This window comes from Myotis lucifugus, unplaced genomic scaffold (assembly GCF_000147115.1).
Source record: "Myotis lucifugus unplaced genomic scaffold, Myoluc2.0 scaffold_15, whole genome shotgun sequence".
NCBI lineage: Eukaryota > Metazoa > Chordata > Mammalia > Chiroptera > Vespertilionidae > Myotis > Myotis lucifugus.
This window is the reverse complement of record NW_005871063.1, coordinates 10,153,688-10,166,884: the sequence shown is the minus strand read 5'-3', so window position 1 is coordinate 10,166,884 and position 13,197 is coordinate 10,153,688. Positions and strand designations below refer to the sequence as shown.

Sequence of the window (13,197 nt, the reverse complement as noted above, 5' to 3'; positions counted from 1 at the left end):
TATAATATACCTTTAATCTTTTCTGGAGATGCGAATAAATTAAAACATTAAATAAATGGGTATAAAGTGTTTTAATTTATTTAGCAAAGCCATATGTATTTACTAGCAGTTCTTCAAAGAGTGGACATTTGAGAAGAATAATGTGAAAATTCAAACTAAAATTCTATCCCCTCATAAAATAAACTCTACACATACTTAGCCTCCCAATCTTGACCCTGAAGACTCTTCTAATAGAGCAAATTATTCTAATAAATGGCTAGAGCAGTCAGTATGCATTCTCAGTGTCTCAGAATAAAAATAAACCTCTCTTTTGCCTCAGACACTTCCTTCTGCACCTGCTTTCAAGCCAAAAGATCAGGTTACTCACTGATTTAAAAGTCATATCTTGTGGAAATATGCACGCTCCTACTTTCCTCAGATGCTCCTGCCCAAAGAGTGTTTCTGTTAATTTTTTTTTTTTTTTTTTACTGGCAGAAACTCTTTCTTTGTATAATTGTGCCCTCTCCTGGTGAAGATTTCTAGACAAAGTACAAAATGAGTTTATATTTAAGCTCTTCTTTTATGTATAATCAGACCTTTAAAATGTTTATATAATTAATTATATGACTCTTAGTTTTTGAGGAACAGGTTGAACCAGTAATTCCCCTAAGTCAGTGGTCAGCAAACTGCGGCCCCCTGAGTGTGGCTCTTCCACAAAATACCACGTGCGGGCGCGCACGTACAGTACGATTGAAACTTCGTGGCCACACTCAAGGGGCCAAAGAGCCACATGTGGCTCGCGAGCCGCAGTTTGCTGACCACTGCCCTACGTCAAAGTTAAAGAATTTAGTAAGTCTTTGCATTCTTACTCCCTTTCTCTTTGTCCCTCTCTCTCTGCTCCAGGAACTAGAAAACATCATCAGCCAGATGATGCATGTGGCAGAGTACCTTGAATGGGACGTCACCGAACTTAATCCAGTAGGTATACGAATGGTTTAACTGTTGGCTAAATTCTAGAAGGTGCCTTTCCCTCTCTCTCTCTCTCTCTCTCTCTCTCTCTCTCTCTCTCTCTTTTTGGAACCCTAGTACATTATTGTCATTTGATTTTTCTTGATAACTCTAAGATATAATTTCTAATTAGTAGTCAAAGTGGATCCTGAACAAGGAGGGTATATGTTCTGAACCTCTTAACTTGTTTTCCTTGTGGAAATTAATGTGAATGGTGGTCTTACAAATGTGTAGATAAATAGAAGATGCTGGCAGACACTGCCACTGTCATGTCATGCCACCAAACAGCCAGAATTGATATGTGGAAATTGGTAAAGTAGTTGTTATAAAAGAGGATGAAGAGGATGAAGAGGATGAAGGTGATTAAGATGATGGCCCTGGCTGGTGGGGCTCAGTTGATAGGCATCATCCTGTGCACCAGGGGGTTGCTGGTTTGATTCCTGTTCGATTCCCAGGCAGGGCACGTGCCCAGGTTGCAGGCTCTGTCCCCAGTAGGAGGTATGCAGGAGGCAGCCTATCGTTGTTTCACTCTCATGTGGATGTTTCGCCCTCTATCTCTCCTCTCCCTTCCTCTCTCTGTAAAAATCAATTAAAAATCTTTTAAAAATTAAAAAAGAAGATGATGGTGGTGATAGCTTACTGTGCACAGCGTATTGTATTATCTTTTGTATATGTGTTATTTAATGCTTGCAACCCTCTGAAGTAGATACTAATATTTTATTCATTGCACAGATGAAGAAATTGAGATCCCAAAATGTTAAAGTTACTTGTACAAAGCTCTTCAGTCAGAGCTAGGATTTCAATCAAATCATTTAAAGAAATAGTATCAATGCTTATAGCATATAAAAACTTATTATTTTTAATAGGTTTATACCTAAGTTACAACATAATTCAAATGTATATTAAAACATACTTAATTAGAAACTGCCTTTAGCCAAAAGTAATATTTTGGGGAGAGTTAAGAAGTGTTACTGATTTTTCGTTTATTTTTGAAACCAACTAAGTTAAGCAACATGTACACGATTTAAGCAAATACAAACCAATTGTATTTAAATGACTTACAGTTTATTTGAATTCAAAAGGCCTATTCTTCAAACTCTATTCACATTTATGCAGTTAATGGCATGATAATGGCATGAGGGTAGGATGTGAGAGCCGAGATAGCATTTCCTTGCTTTTCAAACTCCTGCCAGTAAAGTACACCGAGGTCATGTGCAATGTCATGTACAAAGGAGGGCGCCATTCTTGCTAAACATGGCTTCTCAAGTTTTAACTCAACTGATGTGTTTCTCTTTGGGGTTGTGGAAATGCACGTTCCCTGCACAGTGAATTCAGAGACATAACAATGTTGTAGTTTGTATATGGAAGACTGAAGTTTACGGTAACATGTATCTAATTCTAAGAATTCTGCTTGATTCATCTTAATACTACTTGCACTGACACCAGAGACTTGGACATTCTGTTGTCCTTTGTGGTTATGTTAATCTAACACAACTTTCCCCATCCCACTTGCCTTCATACCTGTGAACATGATTTATCTATCAGTCAAGCCTCTTGTCCTCGCTGGAGTGGTAGAGGGAAGGGGGGTCGTTTTCTATCAGTTTTCAAAGCAGAAGTGGGCTCCACCACTTCAAACAAAATAATTCTGGGGAGAGGAATAGATTTGAGAAAAGGGGGACCTGGATGCTCTAAGGAAGGAAACAGTTGGTGCCTGGGCACTCTAACATGATAAATACCTACAGGAAAATACAGTTAATAAGCTATATAGCATTATTTGTCTTTTGTGGCACGCCTAGATAATCTGTCATTTCTCTGGCTGGTACAGATAGTAGAAAGTCAAGGTACTGCCTCATCCTCCCTGATGACTTAACAGCTCTCCCCATTTTATTTTTATTTTATTTTTTCTGCTCTCCCCATTTTAAAGGGGTGTGCTCCTGTGCACATTGTCAGACCCCTGATAAGTGTGTGTATATGAATAAAGAAAACTAAACATCTGAGGTCTATGGCAGGTAGTAGGGAAGACTGAGATGTCTTTGGAAGGAATGGAAAAAACAAAACTTAACCCCGATTTTAACATTCGATGTATTAGGTAGAAAATGAAAGCATTAGGCATGTGAGTCAAATGCTCTGTATTTTAGTTCTCTTCTCATTTATTCATTTCTCCTAGTTCACCCTTCCAGGGGCAGGAGATATATGTGTGTGTGTGTGTGTGTGTGTGTGTGTGTGTGTGTGTGTATTCTAACCAAAGGATATTTTTTCCCCATTGATTTTTAGAGAGACTATGTGGGAGATAGGTACATGCCCTTGACAGGGAATCAAGCTCAGGTGGAGGTGGACTTTCTCCCCACTGAGCAACACTGGCCAGGACGGGGCAGGGCATTTTTAACAAGATCTTATGCCATTTGCCAAATGCTAAATACTTTCTGCTGAGTTTCATTTTGAGAATAATGAAATAGTTAGTTCACCATCATTTTATTCCAAAAAAAGTTTTTTTCCAATACCTATTAGTTTGTTCTGAAGGAAAAGAATCTGATTTCCATGTACTTTCTGCGGGAAGACATTTTAGAGGAGAAATACTTTGAGTACCCAGAACCAGTGGTAATATTTGGTATTCACATATAATTTCTGCAAATATAACACTAATAATGCCTATATCACACTTAATATTTATGCTAGATGCTCTTTGAAGATACTTGTATTTAATCCTTGTAACAAACTTTGAATCTAATACTGTTATTACTGTTGCACAACCAAGGATATTACTGATACAGACTGCGGAGAGCATTTTGGGACACTTTGTACCAGTCATCTTTAGAAAAAAATCTAATAAAAAATGACTTGATTGTTTAACTTCTTGGCTCTATTCAGATCTGATAGGCAATTAAATGCAACTTCATTTCCCCACCTTTTATCACTTAGCAAAGAATCCTTTCAGCTCTTTGCCATGAAGTTAATTTGTTCAGACATTATCTAGCATATATTTGAATTTAAAAAATAATTGAGAGAAAGCAATTTCATTTTTACTTTTAAATTAAAGATACCGTCTTGTTTTAGCTGTACCATTCAGTGTAGCGTGGCATATTAAAAAGTTGAGCAATTCTTTTTAAAAGTTGATCAGTGAAAGTAGTCAGGTTCTGGAAATCATAACAAAGCCATTATATTCTCAGTAATAGGGTTAATATTGTACAACATTGCCTAGATAGTTACCATATCTCAACTCTCCGCTTAGCTGCTAGTCACAGTTATAAACAGTCCGATGTAGTGTTTTGTTGTATCATCTGAAATGTATTTTATCGATTTATTGCAAGGTTTTCCTCTACTCTGCTTCAGATCCTTCATGAAATGATGGAAGAAATTGACTACGATCATGATGGGACTGTTTCTTTGGAGGAATGGATCCAAGGAGGAATGACCACAATCCCACTCCTTGTGCTCCTAGGCTTGGAAAACGTAAGCATTTTTGCAGAGCGGGTGCCTTGGTGCCAAGTCTGGAGTTCTTACATAATTTGGTAATGAATTGATCTGGACCTTTCAATACATATGCCCCAGTGCAATTGAACAGTAACTCCTGTGTAGAATACTTGTCATAATGCTTAACTTCTCTCTTTTTCCTCTGTTTAAAGTGTAATCTAGTTTACAAATGTTATTGACTATCTCGCAAGAAACCCCGATATTACTGCATTCTGTGGTTCTTCATCCCACACCATACAGCCCCTCTCCCTCCCCAGGAGGATAATCTACTTAGTTAATAAATCATACTTGGAGGAGATAATTATATATCAAGGTGATCAGGAGGATACATGCTCATGCGTGTGCGCGCACACATGCACACACACACACTTTTTTTCTTACATATGAGCAGATCAACCAGGTTTTTGTTCCAAGCCTGTCAAAAGTTTTCTCATATCAGTGCCTCCAGTAGTAATTAAACACTGGTTTAGGGGAATAAAAATGATCAATAAATATGAAATAAGACTATTGGGAGAAAACAAAAAATTCGACAGGATGTTAACAGTTTAAGTTTTAGTGTATAGTTGTCAAGTGACTAGTCATGAAGTTCTAATGGTAATGGTTCCCTGGAGGGAATTTTTATATTTTTAAAGCTAAAATTTTGCTTATTCTAAACTTTGATGAAAATTCTAGTATGAGCCAATGAGAGAAGATGAAGGAATGAGTACGTAAACCATTTGGTAGTTGGGGGGTTGGATAGGAAAGTGCATAAATGAAAACTAAATCATCTATATTTAATTATCAAGAAAGATTTTGAAATGATTTTTTTTTTGAAAACCACTATTTATAATTTGATTCATAAATTTAGGTATTTGTGAAGTTATGAAAATAGCGTGGTTAAATATAGTCCACAATCTATATGGATTTACCTCAAAATATTTTAAACAAGTATACAATATCTCATCAGTTTCTAGTATAGCAGTAAATTTATTTGCAATAAATGTTCATCAGGATAGTGGTGATACATAATTTACTTTATAATCATGTTATTAAATTGGTATTTTTTATTTTTAGCCAAAAGACCTGTTTTGGGAGCTTAATAGGAGAAAGCAATTTAGGGTTTCAAAGTAACCAAATGTGCTCAAAGCTGTAATCCCAGTGATGGTCACTGGGTGGCAGGGCTACATTGTTTAAAATTTATGTTCAACCACCGAGATTAGATTTTCCCCTGTACTGAACAATTCTAAGAACATCCTTTCTCCTCTAGTTTTTAAAAAAACAATAAGCCAGCAATCCTTTAAATTTTTATTCAATAAAAATTCATAAGCTATGTAATTATGATTGCAACACAGAGCATCTATTTGTTAGGGACTGCTTTTTAATCCCAAGGCATGGTGTTTTTACAAAGCAGGAATGGCACAGTAAGGAGGGCTTTTTTTTTTTTGTAATTGAGATTTATTTCCTTTTCTGCAGGCAGTTAATGTGTTATGTTATTACCTGTAGAGAATTTGATTCATGGTGTCATTTCCCTCTAGGCCATCCCTCTCCCTCCCCCGCCCCTGTACACTTTTGCTTATCAAATTGGAACTCTAAAGCTTTGGGTTGAACTCAGCCACTTAGTGTGGGGCCAGTCTTGTTATGTTGTCCTATATACCCGTGTCTGTTGTCAATTATGAGTTCAGGGAGTAGATTCTAATTGACATTGCATGTGAAGTCCCACAGTGTATTTGAAAGTGACTGTGGTGTCCTAGCCAAATTACACAGACACGAATATTGCCCTGGGAGAGCAATCCTCACTTCTAATATAAGGCAGAGCAGCTGTGATTTTTTTGTGTCATTTATTTTTCTCCATTAACCAAATTTTAAAAGCTACTCTATTTTAAATCATAGCTGTGCCAAACATACTGTTTATCAGAACATGCCTATATCAAATGATTGAGAGGAAGAGTCATTTCTTTTCTCTTAGAAGTTCCTCAAACTTTATGATATTCCCTATGAAATGGTACAGTCTCTTAGATCTGATGGAAAATAGAGAGTTTGCATGGCATATGTGATTTTGATTACATTAAAAAATTATACCTGAGATTTATTCTTTCTCTAGTATGTCTTGTTCAAAAATATCTCAATTTTGAATTAATTTTAAAAAAACAACAACACAGTGTTTTGTAAGAAACTCTGCTCCAGTGTTTGGCAAATGTTATAAAGGGGCAGTTAGTTCATAATTTAGGCTTTGCGGGACATAGTTTGCGTCTACTCAACTGTACAGTTAAGAGCGAAAGCAAGCACAGACACTCCATAAATGAAAGAGCATGACTGGTTTAGTGAACTACTTTCAAAAACAGGTTGATGGCTAGTTTTGACCCAAGGGCCATAGTTTGCTAACCCTTGATTTATTCTATCATTAATCTGTCATGTTACAAAGATTTTCTTTTCTTTTAAATTTTAAAAATTTATCTTTATTGTTGAAATTTTAAAAATTTATCTTTATTGTTAAATGCCCCTCTCCCCCCCCCATCCCTCTCCTCCTTCCTCCCACTCCCTCCCCAGGTCTTCATTGTATTATTGTCTGTGCCCATGGGTTATGCATATAGGCATATAAGTTATTTGGTTAATCTCTTTCCACTCCACCACACACTTTCCCTCTGAGAATCGTCAGTCTGTCTCATGCTTCTATGCCTCTGGATCTATTTTGTTTGTCAGTTTAATTTGTTCATTAAATTCCACATATGAGTGAGATCATGTGATACTTGTCTTTCTCTGACTGGCTCATTTCGCTTAGCATAATACTCTCCAGGTCCCTTCATGTTGTCTCGAAGTATAAGAGCGCGTTTTTTAAAGCTGCATACTATTCCATAGTGTAATGTACCACAGATTTTTTATCAACTCGTCTATTGATGGGCACTTGGGCTGTTTCCAGAGCTTAGCTATTGTAAATAACACTGCTATGAACATAGGGGTACATAGAGTCTTTCTGCTTGGTGTTTCGGGCGTCTTAGAATATATTCCTAGGAGTGGGATCACTGAGTCAAATGGCAGTTCCATTTTTAATTTTTGGAGGAAACTCTACACTGTTTTCCATAATGGTTGCACCAGTCTTCAAACATAAAGATTTTAAATTTTGTTTTTAGTCACTTAGGAGAAAGAAATCTAGTACTTTTTATTTATCTCAATTAGAAAACCTCAGCAAGCCATGAGAACTAATGAAGAAAGTGCACAGAAACAGTGAACATCATCAAATCGGTCTCCACCCTGGCTCTGCTATTAACTAGGTCATTTTTTTTTTGCCTGCCTGTCATCCTTTCTGGACATACAAAGAAGTTAGTCAAGGATATCCCTTTCCTTCTAATATTCTTTCAGTACAGACATTCCTTTTCCTGGAAAAACAAGATAATTAATAATGCATAAATTCCTGAAATCTGCAATCTTAGATCTTTACTAGATTTTTCAAGGAAAATTCCTAAATTTATATTATTATATAAGTAGAAATACACATTTAAATTGGAGCTTTGCTTGTAACACAGCTACCTTGAGTTCTTTTTTTTTTGTTAGTATATTTTATTGGTTTTTTTACAGAGAGGAAGGGAGAGGGATAGAGAGTTCGAAACATCGATGAGAGAGAAACATCGATCAGCTGCCTCCTGCACGCCCCCTACTGGGGATGTGCCCGCAACCAAGGTACATGCCCTTGACCAGAATCAAACCTGGGACCCTTCAGTCCACAGGCCGACGCTCTATCCACTGAGCCAAAATGGTTAGGGCTACCTTGAGTTCTTAATCTTGAATTTTTGTACTCACATCTGACCTGTATGATTTTAAAATTATATATATATATATATATATATATATATATATATATATATATATGATTTCGCTATATGTGCTCACAGAATCCTGCTCTTTAATCCCTATAGGTAGTTAATACTTTGCCATTGATTGGACTGCTTTAGGACACTTTTTTTCTTGGCCTGACTCAATAAAGTAAAAGGAATCCTTTGGTTTGCCTCCTGATTGCTGATGAAGTGAGATCCCTGAGAAAAGTTTTGAGTACAATGGAGAGGAACAGATGGTGTATTCATAGATTAAGCTGTGTTCAGAAAACTAACCTTCCACACTTTATTTCAGCGGTTCTCAACCTGTGGGTCGCGACCCCTTTGGGGGTCGAATGACCTTTTCACAGGGGTCGCCTAAGACCATCCTGCATATCAGATATTTACATTATGATTCATAACAGTAGCAAAATTACAGTTATGAAGTAGCAACGAAAATAATTTTATGGTTGGGGTCACAACATGAGGAACTGTATTTAAAGGCCAGAAGGTTGAGAACCACTGCTTTATTTGGTAAAATTTAATTTGTTTGAGTTGTTGTTTTGTTCCTACATGGCTCAATCTAGAAAGCTGTGAAACTGGATAAATTCAACAGTTCTTGAGATTCCAGATTAGGTCATTCAGGAGAATGACGGTGGTGTTCTCCCTGTTGCGTTTGCATTGGAACCCCAAGGTCTGAGCCTGTCTTCAGGAAGTGTGATCTGGAGATAAGGAGCTGATTGCAACTCCAGGCAGAATTTTAAAACCTTTCCCTGCATTCCCTTTGCTCAGGCCTGATAGAGCTCATCATTTAGTCTAAAACAGAAGTTTCTTTCATATTTCTAGAAACGTGAGGTAATTGAATAGCACTTATTATTTAATGAGTTAGAATTAATTTGCAACGTTAGCTCTTCTCTATGTTATACCTGAAGTCAGTTGAAACGATACCTGGCTAGGTGTGGGAGTAGGGGCATTTCTGCGGGAACATTGGTGGAATTTCTCTTGGAGGTCTTTTGAAAACCTGGTATCCTATCTAATAATAGACAAACATGATAATTAACCGTACCTCCAACATGCTTCCCATTGGCTAATCAGGGCGATATGCAAATTAACTGCCAACCAAGATGGCGGCCTGCAGCCAGGCAGCTGAAGCGAACAGGAGGCTTGCTTGCTTCAGTGATGGAGGAAGCCAAGGTTCCCCGCCTGCCGCTGCCGGCCTCTGAGCTGCACTCTAAGAAACAATGTTGCAATTATAGAAGCTAAACAAACCCCAGAAACCTGCTTTCAACCAGCCGGGCCTCAGAGCTGGAGCTGCAACAGTGTTTCAATTATAGAAGCTAAACAAACCCCAGAAACCTGCTTTCAGCCAGCCGGGCCTCAGAGCTAAAGCCAGCACAGTGTTTCAATTATAGAAGCTAAACAAACCCCAGAAACCTGCTTTCAGCCAGCCGGGCCTCAGAGCTAAAGCCAGCTCTCAGTTCCAGTGACAGCCATAGAAGGTAAATCACCCAGACTGGCCAGGCACCCCAGTGGGGACCCCCACCCTGAAGGGGATGTGACCAGCTGCAAACAGCCATCATCCCCTCATCACCCAGACTGGCCAGGCACCCCAGTGGGGACCCCCACCCTGAAGGGGATGTGACCAGCTGCAAACAGCCATCATCCCCTCATCCAGGCTGGCCAGGCACCCAAGCGGGACCCCCACCCTGTAGGGGGTGTGACCAGCTGAAAACAGCCATCAGCCCCTCACCCAGGCTGGTCAGGCACCCAAGCGGGACCCCCACTCTGATCCAGGACACCCTTCAGGGCAAACCAGCCAGCCCCGACCCGTGCACCAGGCCTCTATCCTATATAGTAAAAGGGTGATATGCAAACTGACCCTAACAGCAGAAAGACTGGGAATGACTGGTCACTATGACACACACTGACCACCAGGGGGCAGACGCTCAATGCAGAAGCTGCCCTCTGGTGGTCAGTGCGCACTCACATGGGAGGAGCTCTGCTCAGCCACAAGCCAGGCTGATGGCTGCCAGTACAGCGGTGGTGGTGGGAGCCTCTCCTGCCTCCTCAGCAGTGCTAAGGATGTCCGACTGCAGTTTAGGCCTGCTCCCCACTGGCAAGTGGACATCCCCCGAGGGCTGCCAGGCTGCCAGAGGGATGTCTGATTGCCATCTTAGGCCAAATCCCCCAGGGAGCAGGCCTAAGCAAGCAGGTGGTCATCCCCTGAGGGGTCCCAGACTGCGAGAGGGCACAGGCCGGGCTGAGGGACCCTCCCCTCCCCCCTGAGTGCACAAATTTTTGTGCACCAGGCCTCTAGTTATTTATAATAGTCCTGGTATAGTTGAACACTATATGTGATCTTGAATGTATGTATTCAGGGAAAATAACAAAAACTTTAGACATTACTGTTGATAATGAAAAACATTTCAAAAGTCCCAAAGAGGGTTTTTCCTTTGAAACCTCTGTTTGACTTCCAGGGGATGAAAAAGAGAGGAAGATCTGGCGCTTCTTATGAACTTGCCTCCCTTTCATCGAGCATGTCTCTGTCACAACCACATCACTGAGCTGCTTCTTTATAAAGTACAGTATTTTATAAACATTAGAAAGGCATTTCTATAAGAACAAGACTTTTATGAAATAAAGTATGGTAAACCTACAGACATCCTTCTGAAAACTTTTGGCTGAAACATTAGAATGTTACAAAGCTCAGCCCAATAACATTGATCATATTTGCCGTTGATATAACACCAGGCTTCTGAGGAGCTAAATTGCCTTCACAGGTGTTGTATCATGAAAGCCCACGCCATGGCCTGGGAGAGGAGAGTGGGTACTTTCATTTTAGTAGAGAGGAAGGCAAGAAGGGTGAAATGGCTTATCCACGTTTTCAGAGGAAGCCAGGCATCAAGCCTTCCACGTTTCCTCCCCTTTTCTTTCTTACAAAAGTAATTCCTTTCTATGACAATAAATATTTATTTGCAACAGAAGTACTAATAGGAACATGCTCAACTGGCTGATAGAATATAGCAAGGGACAGATTCTTCTCCTCCCCCCCCAAGTTTATAATCTTAATAAGACAAACAAGACAAGACATGAAAATACAGAGAGTTGGAGTGTAATTTGCACTGCTGAGAAGCAGTTGGCTCCTAGTTTCAATTTCTCCTCTTGAAGTCACATACATATTTCATCTTTTGCATATTTTGGCAATATATCCAGCTAAGAGCTATAAAGCTATTTAATTTGTTTTTTGGTAAAGCATTTTATGTCTGGGTAATGGATTTGTACATCACGTGCAGCCTGTAACATGGCTAAGTGTTCTGATTGACAGAACACCCACGCTCAGACTTGTTTATTTTTGATAAGGAAAATGCCAGCTAACTTAGTCCATATGTGCTCTTCAACAGGATGAGGCTAATTCCCATGTAATGGACAATCATTTAAAAATAAAAAGACAAGGATGATAAGAACAGCAGTGCATATGAAAATTGGATTTTTCCTTTCTTCTTTTCACTTAAAATGTTTTTTAAACATTAAACCATTAGCTTTATCAATATGTTTTTGAAAAATTAACAACCTCATACTTAAACTTTTCACATCAGGATGTTTTATTCTTATTAGAAGGAACAGAAATTTAAAAACATAAACAGTTTGGAAAATATAGCAAAGTTGAACAGTTATATAAAGCATTCTGTTCATATATGATAAACATACTAGAAATCTTATGACTCAAGCAAACCAGAGCTGGGTCCAGAAATTGCTACTAAGCCCATTTCATATGTTTTGGAAGAAAATTAAAACACTTATGTTTTCTGAAGCCCCCTCCGTGACACCTTCTGCATAAGTGCTTCTGTTGAGAGCTCGCGTCTTCTTTGTTGGAACCGTGAATCAGCATTGTCAAGAACTGGGAGGGGTCTGAAAGGTTAGCCTCCTTACAAGTGAACAAGTAAGCTTGCCAGTGTCATTCTGGATGCTAACAGAGGACATGAACTCCTGGGTCAGAGACTAAGGACGTTTAGCTCACAGCGAAGCAAGCAGGAGCTTCAGGCCTGAGCCAGTCCTCTGGACCCAAGAATCTCAGAAGGGTGATAGAGTCCGGCCCAAGTAATTCCCGTGCAGACCATCAGAGCGTGGAACCACGTCTTAGGGAAACTAAGTTTTTTATATTGTGCAGGAAATAAACCTGCTTAAACTTTGCTGAGATGGATGAGCTTTTAATTTTATTTTAACCCACCCTCTGCTCTGGAGGTGACACACAACTCCATTGTTTAAAGCTGTTTGTTACTCAAACACCTTTGAAAAGATAGTCTGGGGAAAAAAGACAGTTCTTGTGCTTACAAAATGTACAGACATTTCAGAGACCCATGGAGCACCACCTCCCAGGAAGCAGTTCCTCTAATGTTTCATATTCTGATGCAAATTTGACATTTCTGGTTCTAATGTAAGAACTAATTATTATGGAGCTAATCTGGTTCAGTAAATTTGGTGGTGTATCTCTTCACTGGAAATAAAAAAAAGTGGCTAGGAAACATAATTAATATATTTTAATCAAGAGAAACGAGATGGTCTGGGCAGGTTTATATTATTCCACTGTTAGAGAGTATGTGCCCCAGCACATAGTAAGTGCTCAAATATTTGTTAGGTTAATTTATTTCTTAATATTCATTTGCTACAACTTGGCCATTTGTGACCTATAAAGGTTTTGACATAATACCAATACATGATATCTGAAATTAGGGAATTTGATACAGTTGGGTGGGTGATACATAAAGACTAGATATCAATGAGAAAGTAATGTTAACAAAAGTAATGCTATGTAATAACTTTACTTAGTACATGTAAACTCATAAGGAGTTCAGGACATTCATAAGCATCATCATTTCATTTTACTTTAATCTTGAACAATGCAGATGTGATTAAATACCTATTAAGTGAAGTGACTATTATGATATTATATAGT

At 38.8% G+C, this 13,197-nt stretch overlaps 1 protein-coding gene across 1 annotated transcript in view; it reads left to right on the top strand.

The window, feature by feature from the left end:
- The window catches only part of DGKB (diacylglycerol kinase beta), a 508,498-nt gene that overhangs the window by 138,832 nt on the left and 356,469 nt on the right, over positions 1-13,197 (top strand). The window contains exons 8-9 of the mRNA XM_023750675.1: positions 883-957; positions 4,318-4,437. Coding sequence (XP_023606443.1) covers positions 883-957; positions 4,318-4,437 — 195 coding nt within the window. The remainder of the gene's footprint in view (positions 1-882; positions 958-4,317; positions 4,438-13,197) is intronic.